Genomic DNA, 24,188 nt, shown 5'->3' on the forward strand with positions numbered 1-24,188 from the left:
AATATTTTGCTGTCCTGGATACTAGCAGAAAAAAAGCCCATTTTGGCTTTCTGGTTAATAAAAGCTGCAATATTTAATTAAGTGTTTAGAATTAAAGCAGCTTTTTAGATGCTAGAAGGAAATAAACCAGACAAAGCCAGAACTGCTAATTATATGGTATTCTTTTAGCTGTGCTTTTTACTTTCAGAAACGTACTGCAAGAGATCCCATTTTTTAATTCTTTCAAGGCAGCAAGGACAAGGAATCTGCTTTGAGGGCCACTGAACAGCAAGTGTAAAATCCAACTGCTAGCGAGTTCATCTCCTTTTCTGATCACTGCACAATCACAAGGTTAAGCAGCTGCTCCCAAAGAAGAGCCTTGTTTCCTTGGAGCAGTGCTTAAAGGTGCTGACCATGTAGGTGTAAATACATCTGTCTTTTGCCATTTGCAGTAATACATGCCTCCTACACTTCTCTGAGAGAGGCAGATGGTCCCTGTCCTGTCTAAATATTACACTGTACAGACTTACATTGCTATGTGTTTCTAGAAATATGAGGGCAGATGTTAAATATGTTAAACACACGCTTTGCCCCCTGGAGGTTTAAGTTAAGGCTGCTGTCTCAATTTGGTCATTTTAGGCATGCCAGGCTTCTTGGATCCTAGGCATTCCTCTTAAATCCCTGCTTTATAAATACAGCTTTTCATGTTAATTTTGTGTACTTTCATCAAATATTCTGGATGCAGAACAAATGAAGGAAGCTCTGGGCTTAGCATTACACATCTTCACTGAAAATTCTGATCCTCATTCATGAAAACTCTATTTACACAGCAGGGTATTTCCCAGGACTGTTGTTTTCCCTCCTTACATCAGCCTCACTATGTATTTTAAATGTAATTAGTTAAAAAAAGTACACAAAAGAGTAGGACAGGGACATTTGGGGAGCAGCAAAATTTGTGTGAAGAAAAGTATGAATATGAGCACTGTCTGAATATGTTTTAAGATAGTTAAGAATACAACATTAAATCAAATAATGCAGATATTATATTAGCAATAGTCGTAGAAAACTCTTGCTGGTATCACCACAGCATTAAGGAAACAGACTTTGTAAAGGTTACTCCATGAATTACTGTTGGAAATCAAGTGCTTTTTTTCCAAATCATCCTCCTCCCCATTGCTCCTATTTGAACAACCCTATTTTCTCCCTCAGATGGCTTTTTATTTCCTTTCTACATCTTGTCCCACCTAGTTCTAAATGTCTGATCCATTTCTAGAAGTCTATTAACTGAGCACAGAATTACATTTCTGTCCTTCTTTTCCTGTACTTGTCAAGTCACCTTCCTGATATTTTCCCTCTTTGAGGAACTGTAACCTCTTGCTTATCCCTGTGCACCTCAACCTCTCTCTGATCCCACCTCCCTTCCTGTCCTCATCCACGATCCCACCTTCCAAAATTCACTCAGCACAATCTTTTCCATTCACCTGCATTTAAATTGTAAGAAAAAACAAAAAATACCCAACCAAATAAGCAAAGAAAAAAAAAAAGGCAGCAAAATCAAGCAACTGAAATGTATGCAAAGCACAGTATTACCCTCATACTATTTCTTTACTGTTTTGTGAGTCCCATTTACAGCTAAGTCAAGAACTTAAAGAACCTGCTGCAGGCAGCCTCTGTGCTTAGGGCAACTGCATGTTCATAGTTAAGGATTTGGTCCAACAAACCCAATGAAATTCAGTTTACACAGCAAGAGCAGGACTGGCTTGTTAGCTGGACATGTATATAGAGGCACATATATATATATGAACACACACATACGCTTCAGAAGGTCATCATGCATACTTAGAGGACTAAGCAAAACAAGAACAGATTTTACAGAATGTCCTGAAGCACAGAATATGGGAATTACTCAGGGAGAGGGGGAATATACCCAGGCTCTTGCCTGAAAAATAATTCCCAGTTCACAAAACACAAGGGAAAATTCACCTCCCCTTCAGGGCTTGAGCAAGAAACCACAGAAACAAGCAAGGCAGTGGCTGCAAGAATTTGCCAACAAGCAGGAAAATGTTATGAACCTGCAGGACTCAGGTTTTTTGTCCAATCACATGCCATAATTGATCTATTTTTCTTAAAAATGTAAAAGCCATCTGTCAATTAATGGATCGATCAGATTTTTAACTAGGCAATACTCAGGGATATGAACAACCAAAAAGGCAGAGGGGAAAAAAATATCCTCATTATCCTCATTAGCATTGTGGATTAATTGGAAAACCTGAAGATTTGAAATTTAGCAAGAGGAAAATACCAGTTGTTCAACAATTTCAATTCAAATTGTCACAGTTTATGAAACCCAAAAAATCTTCTTAGTCATTGTAACAGCTTCTCACAACAAATATTTTCAAGTGCTTTGTCATGGCACAGTGAGAAGTAGCAAAGTGCAGCTGGCTCCACATGAAAGTCCACACGTGAATTTCATAGTACAGAACAGTCACTTTAGAGGAAAAAACAGGTCAAGAAAACAGCAGGGTTAAGTTTTATCTTTATACTCAACCTAGCTTACTGCCTTTCCATTTCTGATAGTTAAAAAAGGATTTCTTCTTTAAAGGTTGGAAATCAAAATAAATAAGTTTTTTTTATAAAAAAAAACAACAAAAAAGTAAAACCACAGCTTATTCTGATTGAACACAGCTCTGCTTAATGTTTCATACCAATTCCTGGTATGAAACTTCCCTGATATCCATGTACAGTATTTCTCACAGAGTATACTGCAAGAAAATGACCCACCCTAATGAATACTCCTGAATTTCAGAGATTTATATTCAGGTTTTGCTTACTTATATGACGCTGGTTTCCTTTTCTTGACTTCTTTTTCCCCCACCCCCCTCCTGCTGCCTTTAAATTACATTGAAAACAAAATAAGGAATATAATTGTGCCACTAGAAACAGAAATTATTTCCATTTTAATTCTAAATAACAGTGTTAAAAAAAGGTTTGTGCAGATACACTTACCCTGTGCGTTTGGTGATGGTCCCTAATGTCATTGGCTGTTTGATTTGAGCAAGAGGCAACACCACAGTCAAACTGGGAAGAGGAAGGAGTCGAGGGTTCCCAGGATTATTGTTTGTGAAGTTATTGTAAGTGTCTTGGCTGTTCAGTTTACCTTGATAGGATAGAGAGGTAAGAAAACACATTATTGGAGGGTTTTTCCTGCCTTTCATTTCTAATAAGTGCCCCCAAAAAAGCCACTGGCAAAATAAAGAAAGAAAAAAAAAAAAGGCTTAAACAGTCATATTCATTTCAGGTAAAAAATAAATTATAATGGAAGCAGCAATTTTTAGTTTTTAAAATGGTTCTAAGTCCCCATCTATGGAAGGGAAATTATTTGTGTTGCTGTTCCTGCTTGCTTGAAAATTTTGTTCAACAAAACTATTTCAGGTTTGATGTGAAGAACAAGCTCTGGATTCCAATTCATTAGTTAGGGGGGAAAAAAAAAAAAAAAGAAAAAAAGAAGAGAAAGAATATCTGGAAGGGAATTATTTTCCTAAAGTACCACGTACAGTGTTGGCAATTGAAAGACCTGAAAAGATGGCTTTTGTTGTCTCTATGGCTAAAGGCACACACAGTAATCTGCTGAACTAAGCCCAGAAGAAAATAACAAGTAGCTATATAAAATAAAGGCATGCTAACTACATGCAAAAATCAAGAAACCATCTGAAAAGTAACAAACTTCATATTCATTTAAAAAAAAAAGATTAAAAAAACCCACAGGTACTTTAAAAAGGAAAACATACCAAAAAATCCCCCCAAACCCTAAATTCTGCTGGTTTCAAAGAGGTCTGTGCTGGATATATGCCCAGTTCAGATACGCTTTCTTACTTTCTGCATCATTCTGTAGTCACAACCTTTCATTCTTCGGTTAGAAAAGGAAACTAGCTACAAATTTCATGGGCAGTAAAGAAAGAAATGTGAAGAAACCAAAGAAAGAAGTTAAACAACAAAAGGGGCCAGTCTGTTTATAACAGAATCAGAAGTACTTCAAATAGACAAGCAACCATGAATTAAAAGGTTTAGATCATTAACTTGTTTTTCTGTGTCCCTATAATGCTGTGAAACGCTGGCTTTGTTCTTAATCAAAAGGGAGCCATATTGGGAATTAGGTTCCTAAACAACCGATGCATTCTACAGAGATATTATCCAAATCCCAGGCCAAATCCACACAATCTGACTGAAGAGCAGCCACCTTTTTTCAAGGAAGAAAAACAGCACAGAAAAGGGTTTCTCACAGGAAGCTGCCTGAAAAGCTTTAATGGTACTTCAGATGGATTGAAAATAGGAAAAGGAAGGAGGAAAAATCTTAATGAATGTCTCATCATCCTAAAGACACTCAATGCTTCCTTTACCCTTCTTTTAATACTATGTAACTGTAAGCTTAGGGGTTTTATTTGTTTTTTCTACAAAGTCCAGAGACCTCTGCATTTTAGAAAAAAGCACAATAACAAAAGTGATGAAATTACAAAGTGTATTTTGTGTTAAGTATCTGGCCTGAACATTGGTCAATACGTTTTAAGAGAAATAGCAAGGCTTTAATGAATAACAAGCCTCTTGAAGTCTCAGAGAGCAGATTTCATTAATAGCAATTTTCCTGCACCAACTTGGAATGAAAAGAAACAAGAAAGGAGGGGAAAAAAACAAACCTCCAACAGCTCAGTTTTAAAGTAAGGCTCAGATACAATTAATTTTTTTAAGATTAGTTTCATAATGCATTCTTGGTTCTTGTAGAAAGGAGTATGAATAGTTTTCTGCATTATTGTCTAATTAGTTACTGTTGCATGTAATCCAGCCCTCTCTGAAAAGAGTTTCACTCTCCTAGATTCACCGGGAGCTACCAGCAAGCAGTGACAGTGTCCACAGAGGGGGCTTCAAATGCCTCTAATTTGTTTTCTTTTACTTGTTAGGAATATAGTGATTAACCATGAACTACTGAACCAAATGAGTGTGTTGCAACAGTCCCCTCTCTCTCTGTCTCTCAAGACACATTTAATTACTCAGTGCCCTCCGCTCCCTACATCGTGTCCATATGCAAAACCTATTTTTCTATTGATTCAATGGAATATTTGCATCCATAAAAATGAGGAATTTACAGCTCTCCTTCCTACACAAGGACAAGCTGCTTTATTTTCATACAAGCTGAGGAATCCCAAGGCAGTTAAGGATCCTCAGAGAACTGCAGGATTAAGTCATTGCTTTGGATGTTTTTATTAATTTTAGCAACAACATCCTACAGAGTTTTATGCTCACAAGAAAACACAAAGGAGAAAAAAATTACTCAACTATAGAGAGAACTGAAAACCTGCATAAATGGGATGAAAAGATAATATTTTGGATAAAGCATTCAGAGATCAAGCATTTAATTTTTAAATGTACCTCATGTACACAAAGGTCGATAAAAAATTAACTAAACCAGAGCTCACGATGCACAGCACTTCACAACACAAACATGATAAAAAAATCCAGCTATGGCAAATGGAAAAGCTGCAAATACCTGATGTATATCCCAATAACTACTGCCTGCCAATCTATATTTTCTGCAGTAATATCCAGCTGCTTAACTGCAAATAAATTTATTAAAAGTGACACAAGCCAAAAATTAAGTTAGAATGCTACCAAAGAGACAAACTATTTCTGGTATTAAAGATTTTCTTTAAAATTTGATCATAATAATATTAAAAGTTAAAGAAAATTGTGCTTAACAGAAAAAGCAAAAATTTCTGCTTTCACTTTCACTGAATTATTTTTAGCTGTTTTTTGATGGAAATGTTCTATGATGTTATACCTTCATTGTACATTTCCTCAGTCCTATCAGAGAGGTACAGCCTTGTTGTCTAAACTGCATAGCCTTGGGGATCCAGTAAATGCACTCCATGTCCAGGGCTGTTCCTTCCCTAAGCTCTCAGTAAAAGCAGTATTGTGCATTCTGAATTTCATTGGAACAAAACAGTGTCACAATTATGTTTAATAAACCATTTTAAAACCCCATGGTTTTATGGTGTGCTGCTGTACCCATCGGATAAAGTCACTCTCCATTCCTCCAGCCCTCGGAAGGAGGAAACTCTTGTTGCAGTAAATATGAGTTTTGTGTGCACAGGACTGCTGTATCAGGCCAAAAGAGCACAAAGAATGCAGTCAAGCATCAACATTATTTCTACAGCTCGAGCAGTTGTTGATTCACTGTCAAAGGACAAGCAATAAATAAGCCAAAGTTTAAGTCCGCTAGAAATATCAAAGATTCTTCATGCAGCAGAGTCCTGTACTCAAATTCTTGCCACATATGGATAGTATATATTAATTCTGGTAGGAAAATACATAATTAATAAAGAATAAAACCCTCAAATAACTTCAAACACAGTAGTTTCACTTGGCACTGACAATTTACTTTAAACACTAGCTTGGTTGCATACTGACAGTGACATATTCTACTGTCTATTCAAGGAACACTTCCTATTGCAATTAATTTAGAGAAAATTAATCATCATCATCACAATTTCATGGCAAATACACCCTCTCAAGAATCAGTCTGGACATTTCCAGCAGAGCATCCTGAGTGATGAGGCTCCTTCCCTCGGTCATCACCCAGAGCCTGAGTTTAACAGCCCTCAGGACCCCGTGCAAGGGAAGTCCTTTTGGTCAAATATCTGTCTCTCCCCCAGGCTGCCAAGAAAAGGATTTTCAGATGACAGTTCAAGAGCTGTGCATGGAATAAAATGAAATCAGTTTAGGCTGAGGTTAATTTTCCCTGTACACATCATACCATTTGCCTGCATTCCCTCGTGGCTTGGGCCACGACTCAGGACAGAAGCAAAAGAACTTCCATTATCACCACTCAAACAGCACAAACTCAAGGCCCAAACTCCTTACCATGGCTAAAACCAAGTCAAAAATCTACAGTTAATCCTGAGCTTTTTAGACTTCCACTGGAGAAAAACCAAATAAAAAATTGGTTTAGGTCTCAAATTATAATCAGTTTTACTAAGGTACCAGGACAGAAGCTGGGGACATTGTGGCTGTGGTAGTCTAAGAGCAGACATTTATTTACAAGTGTAGAATTATATTGGATAAACATTGCCTGCTGAGACAGGGAAAACATGATCCCTTAGTTCTGCCTGGGTACCTGTTTGCTGAAAGTCTGCAACCAAACTGCCATCATGTCTCCTGCCATCCACCCAAAACCCAAGCCACACTTTTCCAGACATTTTATTCCATAAATACCCAAAGGAAAAGTGGATTAAGTTAAGGATAAAAGTGAAGAAAGAAAACAACAATGGGCTTTGTTGTCGGACAGAGGGAGAGGCTGCCATGCTGGCCTGGCTGGGGTGTATTCCCAAGCCAGCCATCATTAATGGACTCACTTCCACCCAGCAAAAGAAGGGAAGCCTGAAAGTGCCGGACAAAAGAAATCCCAGCAGACAAAGAAAAAACAAATTAAAAGCACCATTATAAAACACAGATGCTACAAGGAAAATAAACTTCACAAGATTTACTGGGTTTTGACAAAGCTGGACATCTGTGGAAAAGACATCAGGAGGGGCTCTCAGGTACAGGCTGTGTCCCATGGCTTCAGCTTTGCTTCACCCTCCTCCCCAGAGTGAAGCTACAGAAGAGTCACTTGCCACAACCCACATAACCTTCCCCCTGCCAGGTGAAGTTACTGACTGCTACAGCTTTTATTTATGCTTATTTTCTTCACAATTACTGTTAAAATACACCTAGGGCCTGGATTTGAGATGTAAACCTGTGATCAAACCACACATTTCTAAGTTTTCCAAGTGTATTTTTGGATACAAAAGGTACACCTAGGGGAACACAGGCTAGGCTTGCAAGCTTGTGACATTGTATAAAAGCATTCAATCAACCAAAAGTAATTAATACAGTAAACCTGTCCTCTCCTGATCAATTAAGAGCCTTGACAAATTCAGGCCAGACTTCAAATTGGTCTGTATTCAAATGGAATACTTCAGGGCACTCCTGTCAGAGATCATCTCTGAGGACAGAGGAAGAAAAACATCCCATTTTTTGCAGCTACTAATGACATAAAGTTGATCAAAATGCAGCACAGCAGATCCATTCCCACCAGCCCTAAGGAACTCATCTGTGAAAACAGCACAGTGCAGCCAGGGTTATGCAAAGAGACTCTACAGGACCCTGAAAGAATTATGTTGATGTAGCCACTCTACTGATATTTTGTCCTTCTCTTCAGCCCACTCAGGGCACCACATCAATGTAACAAAATCACTTCTTACCTGATTTAAACCTAGCTCTACAAACTGGCTACCAGAGATTCCAGTCACACATGCAGGCAACAGCCTCAGCCTGTCAGATGGAAAGGGGACTCAGTAATCCATAACTGAGCTTAAAAATCAAAACCACACCCTGACACCTAAGGGATGTAAACTTTAATTTTTTAGATCCCCTATTGCACAGAGAAATCCCACTCTGTTAGTGAGCAAGACAAACAGGGAAGTAACAATCACAAGGATATCAGTTTCTCCATTCACTTTACATGAAAAACCAAAGTGGCATCAAGCACCTCTCAGCCTCAGAATAAAATTATTGTGCTGCTTTTTTAGATTTTTCTTCCATTACTCCAAAACCAAAAGCTTAGCAATGCAGTGTCATTAAAGCTCAAAATCCACTTGATTAGCTTTTATATCTTGCATTATTTAATAGACTACATTTCAAAGCATACCACATAATCTACTAACATTAACACTCTATATAAACATCTTTAATTTGGTACATAAAAACGCAATAGCTTGAGGCTATGGAATTATGTGGAGGCCGAGTTGTAAGACAATGAACCATTCTGGCCATTACTTCTGTTTAGTGTAACACCAAAGATTCCTCAACTAAACATTCACTAATCATATAATGCAAGGGAAATAAAATCCTTTCTACCCAGCAGACAGAAAAAGGCAGGAAAAACAGAAGTGTCAGAGACATGGTGGTTTATTTTGCTTTGCTTATTATTCAATACAAAAAAAAAAGTTTCCCGGATGAGAATGGAAAGCTTCCCAGCTTCAGTTCCAAGACTTTCACCCTCATTTCTGACCTTTTCTCAGACATGTTCCAGTATGATCTGTAATCTACTACAGTCGGAAGAGGAAACAGCAGCGCCCTGGTGAGAAACATTGCCTTGTGACCTGAGGAGAGAAGGCTGCAGAAGCAATGCTGGCTCACACAACTCCTTTGGAAGAGCCTGACAGGCAAACTCAATAGCATCCCTAGAAACACCCTCAAAACCCCCCTCACTAATTACTGCCAAAACAAGCTTTTCCTTTCATGTTCTGTTTTATTTTTAATTACTCTTATTATTCAGTCAAACATGCTTTATCTTTGCTTGCAAAAAAACGCTGCACGTTTTCCTAGAAAAAGTCAGGAAACTAATTATTTTAGTTAATGATCTCTTCTGAATCAAAGTTGCATTGCCATTTCCTTCAATTGTATCCTACCAAATTTATCCTCATTTCACACCCTGCCTCTCAATATTTCAAAGACAATCAGACCCATTAAAGGAAGAACACTATGTATTAGCTACAACATGTATGCACACATGATCTAGCTACTTACAGGAATTTTTTCTCTCAGCTAAACTGGTGCAAGTCCAAACCCTATCACTAGTTTGCCTCCATTGAAATGGATGCAAGGAAATAATGCAGCCAGTTGCTTTCACAATGATTAAAACCACTCGATATTGAACCTTCTGAACCACAGCTGCACTGAATCTCATGGTTATCCTAGGAAACTTTCTCCCTATTTGCATCCAGGCAAGGCACGTGATGGTGACAGTCAGAATCCTCCGCCGAGACATGGGAGCGCCAGTCCAAGTGCCTCAGCCACTGATGAGATGGAGTTCTCTGCCCTCTCACCCCAGCTCCTTGAACTTCAGCTCTTCCAACTGCTCATCAGCATCACCCACTCAAAATCTGAACATGGCCTCATCATCTTCCTTTCCTCCTTCTTGAGTTTCTCCTCCCTCTCCTATCTTCAGTTTCAAAAACTTTGTCCCTCTGTTATAAACATCCCTCTGATACCTTAAAATGTCCTCTTGTCCTTGGCAAAGGTTAGAAGAAAGAAGGAACTGCCATAACCCCTTTGCTACCCCATTTTCTTTACCTGCCCAAGGATGGATTATGAGAGAACAGCTCAAACCTGTCATTCACTTCTGCAATTAGTGGTGTAGAGCTGGCCACTTCACCTACCTCCAGGGGAAAGAAATGACATGGACAGATGAGAGGAATAAGAAAGAAGAGAAGAAGGCTCCATGGGACCTCTCACCAGTAGCTGTGATGACATCCACAGTGTTAACTGCCTTGAGTAAAAAAAAAAAAACTCCTTGAAAAGCTGATACAAATGTCTGTTCCTTGCCTGGCCATTTCCCCTCCTCATTTTGTACAGATACCAGTTTGCTGTGCTGTTCCTCAAAGAGCTGCACACTAAAGGTGCCTTGAAGCCTTTGCTTAGAAAACAACCCCTCCATCACCACACAGAAGTCTGGTGTAACAATCATCTTTCAGGACATACTTAACTAAAAATATTGTTGGTGCAAAGTTTAAGTCCATTTATGGGCAAAACTCTCCTTGAAGTAAAAACAACAACCCAAGTTGATTGCCAGCTGTTGGCTTCAGGCTTTGTACAGCCATAAAACAGGCGGCATCAGCAACACTTCAGCTGGTTTGCTCCAGATGGTGGCTACCAGCACAATCCACCAAACTGGCCTCTGTTCTTAGGCCATCTCTGGTAAATGCCAGCCCCAGGGCAGGGAGAGCTCCAGACATTGCCATCCTCTTTCTACCTTCAGCTCTTCCCAGACTAAAAGCTTGCAGGATTAGTTACTTGGAGTTACTAGGAGTATTTTACCAACAAATGTGAAGGTGCACTGCCCATCCTCCCCATCCTGTGGCCATTAGCCAGCTCTGGACCAGAAGCTGTGGTTGAAGCTACCAACAAACTCTTCTGAGGAAAGGACAATGTGAGCTCAGACTCAACACTCCACTAATGAGGTTATCACTCAGGCAGCTCCTAGGCACTGTGCAGAGACTCTGTTAGTCCAATTTCTTGCACATGGGAATTTTACTAACACTGTCTGCTGGTGAATGATGAAGCGCTTGAGAAAACAAGTATGCACCATGGCTGCCCCTTGTCACCTCCAGCACTCAGAACTCACAGCAACACAGCTCTGAATCCAAAGCCTTCTTTCAGGGATGACTCTGAGACACTTCAGCATTGTGAAAATTTAGAAAATTTGGGTGTCTCGGACTACTCTTCCAAATGACAGAGTAAAATGATCTTTATGAATTTAGTTGGTTTTTTTTTTGTACTGGGACAACACAGGCAACCAAACTGGTCAGCTCGTCTGGGAATTTCTGAAGGACACCTCTGTATGCAGCTGTGTGGGGTGAGAAGATAGGGAAAATTTCATAGCAGCCTTTACCCAAAGGATTTAGCTTATTAAGGTTTAATACTGATGATAAACTATGCATTAATGTATCTGTGGCTTTAATTTTTTCATCACCTTCTTACCTGAACCTTAATTTCTCTTGCTCTAGCTTCAACAATTAGCACAAATATTTTAGCATCTGAACTCAGTCCAGGTTGAATACACAGTATTTATCCCAAGCTATGTGGATAAAAAAACACCATGCCTTGAGAACCACTGCACATGAGAACTTGATAATAATATCCATGGATAATTATAATAAATGGCTTGTCTGAAAAACCCATAGAATAGGAGCTGAAGTAAACCATAGCAATCTCTCTCCCTCTTCCACCCACCCTCAGCAGTTCTGCTCTTTTACCCATGACCATTAAGGATGTTTTCTGGCTCTGTGACAGCATCGTGACTCAGGTCATGAGAAGTGTCAAAGATGCACTTCCTTGAGATGGGAAAAAGCAACTGATTTTAACAGCCCATAAAGACTAAGCAAAAAGAATAAGCCCAATCAGCATATTTAAGGGTAAAGATAAACCTTTTAAAAGATACAAGTAAATTTTATTCCCAATCTTAATGCTTATGTTTCTTTCCACAAAGTTGATTTAAATGCCTTACTTTACAATAATAAACTGCAAAAGCAAACAGGGGCAGCACCCACTTACTGCATAATCAATCACCAATCACATACACAGAGAACCCAATTCAGAGTGCCTGCAGGCCCCAGGGATCTGCCCTGGGTTCCCTCTCAAGAGAGGCTGTGCCTCAGAATATCCCCTGGCAGGGGAAGCAGAAGGTGTTTGGGCTCCAAGTCAGCAGGTCCATCAGATAAAATGATTGTTCCCACCAGCTCCTGTCCCGTTCCTTTCCCTCTCTGGTCACTAACACAGAGCTTCTCATGCTTTCACCTTCCTTCATGCCAAACCTTACTTGTCAGACAACACCCTCAATACTTCAACTTCCTCCTTTAGCTGATACAGTCTCTTGAAAAACTCCAGATTCTACTTTCTCACCTTCTGATCAAACCTTGTATCAGGTGAGCAGAGCTACTTTTTGTCATTTCACTGATCACAGCCACTTATATTCCTTGACCCACTAACAAATTTCTGCATCATTCTATCTCCCCTCTACTAGACCTCTCCTCACCTCATCCCAACCTTTCTCCTCAAACACCACTCAGAAAACCTTCCCTGCAACCCTCCTTCAGTGACCACCTCTTTGTTATTTCCAAGCTCAATTTCAGTGACTCCTTTTATGGTGATCACACTCATTTCTCCTTAAAACCCTGTTCAGCAGTACACCAGTGCATCTAGTCCTCTACACAGACACACAAAGCACCCTGGGAAGCCCTGAAGCAGTGGAGCATGTTCCTTCTGCATCACAAATATTACTATTTACCAATTTGCAGTTAGCCAGAACTGCAAAACCCAATCAAAAGTGATGTTCAGTCTGCAGAATGTCTTTATTACTCATCATGTTAGAGAAAGAAACACCCCAGCCTCTCTTTTATATACCTGGTTAAACTAGGTGAGGTTTGCAGATGGAGAAACATTGGTTTGCTTCAGTTAAGAGGAAGTAAAATGAGGGGATAACTGAAATAACAACAGAACCCCAAAATGTCATTTTATTAACTCGTTTTCAGAGAAACCTGAAGACTCAGTTACCACTTCTCCTTGGCCTCCCTTCAGTACATGCCTGTGACAGATCAACACTTGACCCTATAGAAATTTTCTTCAGTTTGAAGTTACCAAGACTGAAATCATCCATCCTGACAGGAAAACTTCAGTGGGACACTCAGATCTGTGGCAATCCAACTCCTCTCTGCCTTCTACCTTCCTTTCACCTCACCACCCACCTTTGACATCACAGTCTCTTGTGCACTGCCCATTACTTCCCCTCTGCCTCCCCACAACCTTTCTGAAGCAGTTTGAACACAGCATTTGCAGTGTTAAGTCACTCAGTCATGTAATTTTTACACTTCATATCTCAAGAACAGCAATTCCCTCCTGATGTTACCCTCCTTAAATTTTCAATTTATCTGGAATATTTACAACCTTTTTTTCAAATACCAAGGCAAACACACATTTGCCCCAGCCTCAGATCTATATTGTTTACAAAACCCTGCTTCTAAAACACTTTATGTACAGACACCAACTTCCCTTGTGACAGAATTTATCAGTCTACTCCCCTACTTATCTAAAGGGAATGGATCTTTTCCTTCCACTTCAGAAACCATCCAAAATATACCACCCACTTCTTCTGCTCTGCTGATTTCTCATCCATAACGAAGGGGAAAAAAAGAAAAAAAAAAAAAAAACCACAGCTCATTTACAACCAGTAAGCTGCTGGCCAGTCCCCAAGTTGGTGCTCAGGGTTAGCTGTTCATACCTCTTCTCCCCTGCTCCTCACATGAGATCTGGGGCTGCCACAACCCCCAGCTCCAGGGACTCCTCTGAGTGCTTCCACAGCCAAGAGGCTTTGCATAACCCTGGGACCTTTCCAGAGGGAAGTAATGCTCTCTAAAAGTCGTTTAGCAGAAAATTCCCACCAGGTGAATTATTATTATTTCTTTTCCTAATTGCTTTCCTGAACTCCAAAGGAGAATGTGAAATGGCTACACATCTGAGGCAGCCTTTTGCCCGGGGGATGGGGAGGGTTTATAGGACTATCTCAGCGATGGCCATGTAAACTGTGCGCGCATTACCAAAGCAGAAGGCCCGTTCCTCAGTGCCAGCCACACACCTACTCTGAAACAACCACCGCGGCGAGTTCGCTTGTGCGAGAAACCACCTATAACCGCCACACAAATACTCCCCAAAATAAAATCATCTTCGAGCTGACCCAGTAGCGGCGGCCAAGAGGATAAATCCCGCTCCGTTCCCTCAGGGCAGGCGGTGAGGAGAAGGCGGGGAGCGGGAGGAGCGGCTGAGGCGGCTGAGGAGACGGGCGGCTCCCCCCGCGCGCCCCGGGGCGGGCTGGGCCGGGCGGGCGGCTCCATGGCCGGGAGGAGAGCGCCCCCTGCCGGCACGGAGGGGGAAGGTGGGAAAGGGTCTTGGGGGGGAGGTGGGGGGGGGGCAATGCTGGAAGGGATTGTTTGAAAAGGGCTTGAAATAAAATAAATACTCATTAAATAAATGAGAGGGGTGGTGCTTTGCAGAGTGCAGTGAATAAGAAGAGAGGGATATTAAAAGCAGATTTAAAAAAAACGTGCCTGGTCCACAGCTCACCTCATTGAATCTATCCATTTATACAGCTGCTTCTATACAGGGATGAAATGATTTCCACACCTTGATAAAACTGTTCCTACACATTGATAAAGCTGCTTCTATAAACTGATAAAGCTATTTCTATAATTGATAAAGCTATTTCTATAAATTGATAAAACTATTTCTACAGATTGATAAGGCTATTCTATAAATTGATAAAACTTTCTACACATTGATAAAACTATTTCTCTAAACTTAAAGCTATTTCTATATTTATAAAGCTATTTCTGTATTTATAAAGCCATTTCTATATATTTATAAAGCTATTTCTGTATTTATAAAGCTATTCCTATATTTATAAAGTCATTTCTATATATTTATAAAGCTCTTTCTACAAATTCATAAAGCTTTTTCCATACATTGATAAAAATATTTCAACACATTGACAAAGCTATTTCTATACTCTGATAAAAGCTGCTTTCTGTCCAAAGAAGCTACAACTTCCAAAGAGAAAAATTCACTATAATAGTGACTGCAAACCCAACTTGCTCACCCCCTGGTTACAGTGCCAGCCTTGGGCAGGAACTGCCCTCCTGTGCTTTAAGTTATTATACAGTTAATTTTCTTTGAGAACTATTTTTGCCTGCCTCTCTCTAAATAGGTGGTTTCTTAAGTGAGTGTTACTTAAAGGAAACCAATCTGTTTTTCAGGAAGGGCTGATGATGTCAGTTCTTTCAACTCTGCTTTCCCATAAGAATTCTTCTAGTAAAAAAGAGTTTGACTCTGGGAAATAGTGAAAAGCAATGTGAAAATATTTAAAGCATCTCAGAATGGATTTTTATCAACCTTCTGGTTTCACACTTGGGTTTGAATCATCCTGGGCCTGTAACAAGTGAAGGGAAAAGGAGAGAAAATCTTTGATTTTGCAATAAACCCTGTGCTGCACTAAAATGGATATAAAGAGCTAAATACCCATCTGAAGGCAATACATGCAGAAGATGTGTTCCCATCATCCTAAATGTATGGATTCCATTTCAGCAGAGGAATTAAACATGAAACAGAACCACTGTGTATTATGAATGGACTTTTGGGCACCCAAATAAAAGCTCCAATCCCCAACAAACTGACAAGAGAAATCAAGAGAAGTGTCACAGAATTACTGAAGGTTTTTAGGAGGTGTCAGTGGGTTGCTCTGAGGCCCGTTTGTGCTTCACTTACTGAATCTTGTTCTAATCCTGGACATTCCTGTAGGCAACAAGAGCAAAAACCTCTGAGTTGAGCAAGAGAGACTTCAACTTCCAGGTGTAATTAGCAGGAATAATTAACCTGCTGTCAGCTTTAATTTGCAGACTAAAAATATTAAGAGTTCCACAGAGCTTTCCAGCTTCCAAGCATCACATCCTGACAGCTACTGCTCCTTCCTCTGCTCACAGAGGATCCTGAGGAGAACAGGGGATATGTTTGGACAATCAAAGCCATGATTCTGCTTTAACTTATCCATTCATCATACCTGTGAGGCAGCTCAGCACCAGAAACCCCATTTTATATAATTTTATACAATTAAAAAGGTCACATGAGGGCATCTCCTACCCTCATGTTCAGCCCCACCACCAAGTGATGTCGTAATAACCTTATAATAGTAAAAGCCCATAAAAGGATCCCAACCTAACTCAGATATATCTGACAACAAGCTCTGGCAATCCAGCAGAATGACAAAAATATAACCCTGCAGGATTAACAGACAAAATAACCCAAACACAATCTGTGCTAGCTATAAAAGGTGCAAAGGAAATCTCTCTTTATTGTCCTCTGTGTAACAGTTTATTTCATTCCCCTAAGAAGAACAAAGCCCAAGTATGATTCATTTGGAAATTAAATCATCCCCACCCCCAGTAAAGGCTCACACTGGGTGGGTAAACAGTTCCTGGGGTGCTGGGAGCAAAATGTAAATAGATTACCTTGCTACTCCATTCATAGCAGCCATTTATTAATTATTAACATATAGTTATAATTAATATAACTATTAATATTTATTCAACTCATTTTTCAGTGGCACAAACTACAAATAATAACCAAATAAATTCTTTCCAGTGACCCCAGTGTTGCTGCTGCTCAGGCTGGCAGCAAATGGACTGGCACAGGATGCCCAGAGAGGTGGTGGGAGCCCCATCCCTGGAAGGTTTTAAGGCCAGGCAGGATAAGGCTCTGGGCAACCTGATCTGGTGGGAGGTGTCCTTACCCATGGCAGGATGGAACTGGGTGATCTTAAATGTCCCTTCCATCCCTGACAACTCTGTGAATTCTATGAAATACCACTAAAATCTGAAGCTGGAATGAAGATCTCTGAAGATCTTTAGATCACCCTCTCCAAAGGTATTTAAGGAAGAGATCTTGCTGAGTCAGTGCACAGCAGGTACTGAAACACCTTGGAGAACGTGGGCATCAAAGGGAAAAAAGGTTTTTTACCAACGTAAACGGGAGGAAAAGAAGCAAAAAAAGGGATTTACCATGGAGTGGTGATCCAGAGGGGCTGCTGGAGAGGCCTGGGACAGGGCTGCAACGTCCTCCTTGCTTGGATGTCAGCTCTTGCTCAATCTCCTCCAAGCCTGCACTCTTCTGGAAGCGGCTCATGCGGTTGACGACGCGGGGGGACATGTGTGTCCTGACACAGGGCTGTCCCCCGTAGGGATTGATGGGGAAAACGTGGGAAGTGCCACGGAGAGTGCTGACCACAACCCAACGACAGTCATGGCTGAAGGAGATGTCCTGGACCTGGCCAAGAGAGGAGGGAAAAGGGAAGGTGGTCAGCAGTGCAGCCCCAGTGTGCTTTAGTGACACGTCTGGATTGGAAATGGGAATAAAAACTCTGAGGTTTAGGCAGTAACTTGAAGTTCTGCATACATGCTAATGGACTAAGTAGTCAGGATGCACCATACATATAAGCCACAGTATATTCTCTATATTACCAGGAATAAATTTCCTATTCTTTTCATAATATTCTGAGATTTTCCTTTCCAATGGGCCTGAACTTACAGAAACGAAGCTGCACAGTGCTGCAAGAAAGCCACAAGAACTTGGTGTGATTTTCAAACAGAGTTAAGTTCTAAGAAGAGCTGGGAAATAACTTCAATTACATGTTTTGTTATTTGCTTGCTTAATTTTTAGAGATTACCCAAACAGGCAAAAAGGGAGGGATGAGAACAAGTGAGAGATTACTGGCACTCTGGATTTGAAGTCAACAGAAATATCATAACATAACACACCAAAAATCAATGGCCAATATTTTAAAAAGCTCTCTATAATTGCCCCTAATCCTGCTACAATCAGTTTATCTCTTGGTGGAGCTACTGTTCATCCAGGTATCCCTGGACCTGTGCTCTTTTTTCATGTTAAAATTTTATCAAGAATAAACTGAACAAATTTGAAAATAATCTTTATGAATCAGCTACTCAAGTCCCAGGAAAGACCCCATTTAGATTTCTTTTTATGAGTAAGAGTTCTTCTCCACCACCTTAGAAACACATCTTTTTTAGCTTCAAATGGCCAGCAAATATAAAAATACAGTTAAATACTTTCCACTATAGTTATTCCCTGCATAGATACAAAGTCCAGAAGGATCTAATTCTCTTTTAAGTGTGCTTTACACAATGCTTTGATGGAAAGCAAATTCTTGTTCCTGCAGGAATGCTTTAAAAGAGAGATTAAAGTTTGCTTCCAACACCATACTGGCAGACAACTCAAGAAAACAAGTAGTCTAAGTTAAAATGATTTATCATAGGAAAAAAAAAAATCCTCAACCAATTCTTACAAAAATGTTTTTAAAGGTAAAAGCTGACTAAAAAGAACCACGGCCACAAGTGGGATTTAACAAGGCAAACAAACACACAGACAAAGGATTAGTTTTCATTATATTATTAAACAGCATAAACTTGAAAAAAATTCTTCAAGATGTCACTGAAGCCAGTTTTACAATACACTAGGTACTCAAATTGGAGAAAGCACTGATAAAATCTTGACAAATATTCCAGAAATGCACTTCAGCCATTCCAGACAAAAGCAGCAAGTATCCAAAGTGCAAGTTTCCAACTGAGCCCTGAAGCCTTGGAGATAAAAAAAAAAAAAAAAGAAGGATTTAAGTCTTGGGCCTTGTGACAAGATATTTGGCTGACAGATTGTCACGACACAAAATGCTTCATCCCTATCACACAGATGAACTAAAAACCAGCACTGCACACCTGCTCTTTTCAATTCTGGTGACAGACCCAAATGATCTGCTACTGATCCTGCTCAACAACCTCCCCAAAATCTGACAGCTTTAGCACTTGGAATGATGTTGGTATTACTGACAGCAAATCACAGCACTTAGGGCTCCTGGGTTGCCTGCAAAGTGTTTCACCTTAATAGATTGCTCAGAAAGGATTAGAGACCCCCCAGGGATGAACAAGAGCCAAAAAAAAAAATAAAAATCCCAAAGCCCAGGAGTCAAACTATGGCACCAAGATTGCTTAAATCCTTGCTGTCTGAAGAGCCAACTTCTGCTGCTCCAAATCAAATGCAGCCACATTTATAAATGTATATAATCTGCTATTCTCAGTCCCCACAGAAAGATCACTGATATAATGAAATCTGGAGAGCTGTTGGAACATCATTCCAATCCTATCAAAGGGGCTGCTCTCTAAGTTCTAACAACAAAAGAACAGCCACGTCTGTTGGCCAGTGGGACTTCTCTGCACACATTGCTGTTTTCCAAATATTTGGCATTTATTTTAGATTTAAATTCCCCTCCTCATCTCCCAAACCATCTCTCTGTTCCAGCCTCCAGAAAGAAAAAAAAATATATATAATAATTATATCCCATTCCACAACAGAACTGTGGATGTTTCTGTATTAATACTCAGTTTTCAGTCCATACCCTTTGGGTTATATTATTTTAAAAACACATACAACAGCCTAGGAATAGGACAACACAACCCAAGAAACAGGGAAACAGGCATTACAGGATGTTTTTTCCAAGTGTAAACATTACACAGAAGAAAAAAAAAAAGTAAAAATAATAATAATAATTAAAAAAAAAAAAAAAAAAAAAAAAAAAAAAAAAAAAAAGTACTCCTGGTCTTCAGGAAGAAAGCTGGGAACAGGCTGCAGTTGGAGAGTTGATATCACAGGCATGATACTTGAAATATGGCTGAAACCACAGAGAAAAAACAGGTTTTTAAGGCTCAATAATAACAGGGAAGAAAAAGCACTGACAGACGAGTGTGAAATGAATTCAGATTTTTGGGAATATAGCTATGGAAGCCAACTCAGCAGCAACCAAGTATTTTGGGAGCTCCCATCACACGTGCAGCATTTCCACCCATCTCCTGCTGGCCTCAAAAATGCCCTCCTTAGTCCTTCACTGAGCAGCAGTGCAACAGACAGTTCAAGGATGTAATTCAGAGAATATTTCTGATTTATACACAGGCATGAATTAAACACATTCATATCAAAGCAGCACCACCCCATCTGTGCAGGGCAAAGCAGTCTGTGACTTTCCAGCAGACCTGGAAGCTGACAGAATGCTCATCCTGGCACCCTCAGAAAGGACTTCTAAAAATCAGCTCTGTGTGTCCATGGCAAAAAAAAAATATAAATTATCCCATCAAACTTGCTGTGCATTGCACTGAGTTCTCAGCTGCTTGTAGCACAAACAAGCTGCCCAGTGGCCCATTAGTGGTTTTCAAGTTTATGCTAAGTGTTGCAATTTATTGCTGTCCTTTAGGTTAATGTACTGTTCTTTCATTTATTTGTGATATATTTGGGGATTTGTTGTTAATTATGATGTAATGTTTGGATACCAAGGATCAATCAAGCCCCCGTGGCGTTTACAGATGCTGATAAAGCACAAAGCACCCAAGATCTCTGAGGATGCAGAGTTTATTCTATAGCTCAAGGTCAGCATCAGATTTAATACTTGTGTCTGTATTTCCAAATTTTATCTGGCCTCTTCTGTCTGGGCCAATAAAGGGAATTACAGACCTGAGATTTTGTTTAACTTGAGAGCCCATTAGATATTTTAAATTCTAGCTTAATGCTTCAGTGGGAACACCAGTGCTTTCTCCCACCTTTATTGCCATTTCCTCCTCCTGGTTTGTGAGCACTTTGGTTACTTCAGTTTCAAGGTGCATTTCTTGCATATCCAAAAGTCTTGGTGAAATCCTTGGATACTCCAAGGCCCTCAGCAGAGAACCAGAGCCTGTTCTGGCCCAGAGGAATGCACTTAACACAACCACAGAATGTTGTAAGGATAACAACACCTATTCTCCAACTCAGCCATGGCTAAAGCAGGGCCTGTCACTCCTGTTGTACAGGAGCTCTGCAGAAACTTGGTTCATGTTTTACATGTACATTATTCAGCTTGCTCTACTTGCCAAATCCATGAGGGGTTCTGGGTGACCAGGCATCCAATACCTCTTATGTTACTGCCTACTATTTATTTTTTATATTTATTTTTCTCTGTATGAACATTATAACATGATTTGAACAAAATACCCTTACCAAATTACCAGTTCTCTTCTCAGACTCATGGACAACATGACTATTTGCCCATCAGAGACAATTAAACAATATTTCAATTATTCTGGCAGGCCTTCCCATCATCTGGAAAGAAATCATTCAGTAATTGTAGGAGAAGGAAATAATCTCTTCAAACCAGGATGCAGTCTGAGAAAGTTTTCTGAACAGGTGCCAGGAAAGAAACCTTTCCATAATCAGGTATTCTACAATGAATCTTCCATCAGGCACCTTCCTTTAACTCTGTAATTCCTCTCACTTTTACCATTTGTTTCTTGCAGTCCTTTCCATCCCAGCATCCACTTCCAACCTCCACAGCTCCTTTTTATTATTCCATCTCTGTGTCTTCTCTTTTCCACCAATTTCCCCTGTGCTTCCTTTCAACTCCCACTGTCCTGTTTCCCTGTGTCCAGGACACTGTGGTGTAAAATCCTCCAGAAAAGTGAATGAAAGTTCAGCTGCCATGTTCAGAGTCTGACCTGAGGAGGGTAATTTAATATAGACAAGAGTCCTTGTAGGACATCCCATGTGTCAACAGCTCTCCTGAGGCTCAGCTTTCAAGACTGTACAGATAAAAAAAATATTTCTGATATTCTGTAAATCTGGGTGGAATCATCTAAATCTAAGGCTTCAGAGTTACATTTACTTATATGATATAAATCTCTAAGTTTTTGCTATCATTTTTTTCCTTATTCTCACAGCTTCTCCAAATTTGGACACAATTTTAATTAGAACATAAAAAATGAACTTGAAAATAATTCAAGTCACAACTGAAAGGAAACAAAACAGAAGGGCAGCACACAGAAAACTTATTTTAAAAGCAGTTGATTAAAATGGGAATGGCTGATTACACAAGCAATCACAGGGGACAGGCAGTGACCTTGTTTACCACCACTCCTGGGAATGACTGACTGACAGCCCTCCCCAGCCTCTGGATTTCAGGGTTTCTAAAAGTTAATATTGTACTAAACTTAAATATATATGATCACTTAATTTCTTAGAAAGGAGAGGGAGGTTTACTCAGCCTCTTAGGCAAACGACTCCTGATGCACGTGCAGAATGCAAGAGTTAGAAAACAAAAGAAAGAAATATTAAAACACATTCTTATCTTCCTAGTGCTTCTTTTTTTTTTTTGCCCCTTTTTCAGCTGTGGTGAGTTCCACCAGGTACAATATTCATATTCTGCATCTGCCTGAATTAAATTGAGCTTCAATAGCAAGGGGAAAAAATAAAGCATGAGTAGCATTACTGCAACAGAGATTTAATCCAGTTTTGGGGCACACTATGCAATGTCACAGAGAAAACACAGCATTATTTAAAGGACATGACTGAAGTATTTAGTTATGTTGTGAAAGGAGATGGCAGAAATTAAAAAAAAAAACAACTATTATTAAAAAATGAGAAAGAGAAGCAGTACTGAGATAGATACATAGATAGACAGATACTGATATACTGAAATAGATTAGAAAATTGGTCTTTTGGTTGAGAAAATTAGGGAAACTATGTAGCAACAAACACAAATCAAAAAACTAATAAAATCATGGCCTACACAATAGGATTTATCAGCCCCATACAGACCCTGTCTCCCTGTGTCATCAAAACTGATGTCAGTTCTGCATAAAAGAAATGGCAGAACTTGGGTTCAGTGAGAGACAGACATGTGGGGTCCTTCAGCCAGAGTAGATGCTCTCTATTAATAACTGAAATAACAAACAGAACTCTACCTCCTTAAGATTAAGTTAAGCTACTTCTAATTGCAGGAATTTCTTATTTTCTGCTTTGATCAAAGCCTGACCAACTTCCCTCCATCAATCGATATTATTTCCAGACTGGCCCAGACTTTTTTCCTAGAAATAAAAGTCTGTCTCTTTCAATAATTGCAGCTACCTGACCAAGTCAAAAGATAGGAAGAAATTGCCATTAACCATGGAGGTTTCACATGTTTGTAACCCACCCTGTGTTTCACTACCTGGCCATGGGATGTGACCCAACCTTGAACAGCCTCATGTCACCTAAACCTTCCTGCATCCCCCAGGAAGGCAGAGCAGAGCTCATGTTCTGGGGCAGCCCATGCTGGAATGTTTTTATCATTCCCTCTGTTTACCTCTGCTGACTGAAGTCAGTTATAAGAGCAGTTGGAGAGTCAGAATAACAAAAGTCTGACAGCCTAAAAGATTACAGAGCAGCCTGGCCAGCAGCCCACTGATGCTATCATTACGTTTATTTGTTCTAGGCTGAGATAATACTGTTTTCAGGGAGGTTTTTTTTTTTTCTGTTTACAATTTCAGATCAAAGAGAAAGGATCATCAGGTGACAGTCTAACTTTCATCTGCAAGTAAATGAGCTTCCTCAGTTCAGAACATGCTATACCTTTATTTAAAAGCTCCCCAAATGCTCTTGGATACAAATATGAATGCATTAAGTTCTGACATACAAGGCCAGAGCTGCAGGACAACAAAATGGATCCTTAACCAAAACGTGCACCACATATATGTGCAGGTTTTTCCCCCCTGAGGCTGAATTCTGCAAACCTGGATTTTCTGTGAGCTTCAGTTCTCTCTCTGGGATGGTTAAATACCACCAGCACTTGCAGTGAACCTTCACCATGTGACACAGCACAGCAAAACATGCTGGGTTTTGGTTCTCTTAAGTAAAAAAACATAAATCACAATTCTAAAGCATAAGTGGCACTAAAAATACCACCCCAATGTAACTGAAACAGTGATTTCAATCTGGGTTTGCAGAAAACTAACCTTGAATGTTGTGATCATGGGACTCAGATCAGCTGAACATAAAGCACCTGAGCACTTCACATTCTTTCATGGGTTTTGTCCTCTCAATTCCCTTCTGAGACTTCCATCTAAGCCCATCTTCATCCAAGTCACATAAAAACATCAGTGGCTTTGTTAGGAACTGAGTGATCTTCACAATCCTGACTCAATGACACGTAAGGCTTCTTCCTACATCTG

General features: G+C 39.9%; 1 protein-coding gene across 9 annotated transcripts in view; it reads right to left on the minus strand.

Annotated features, from left to right (window-relative positions):
• BCAS3 (BCAS3 microtubule associated cell migration factor) overlaps window positions 1–24,188 on the minus strand; it is a 310,290-nt gene that overhangs the window by 197,576 nt on the left and 88,526 nt on the right. For all 9 annotated transcript variants that reach the window (XM_030462196.1, XM_030462194.1, XM_030462195.1 and 6 more), the window contains exons 15-16: window positions 17,175–17,439; window positions 2,986–3,136 (exon numbers count right to left, since the gene is read on the minus strand). In XM_030462196.1, coding sequence (XP_030318056.1) covers window positions 2,986–3,136; window positions 17,175–17,439 — 416 coding nt within the window. The remainder of the gene's footprint in view (window positions 1–2,985; window positions 3,137–17,174; window positions 17,440–24,188) is intronic.

The sequence above is a fragment of the Calypte anna genome, chromosome 19, assembly GCF_003957555.1.
Source record: "Calypte anna isolate BGI_N300 chromosome 19, bCalAnn1_v1.p, whole genome shotgun sequence".
Classification (NCBI taxonomy): Eukaryota; Metazoa; Chordata; class Aves; order Apodiformes; family Trochilidae; genus Calypte; species Calypte anna.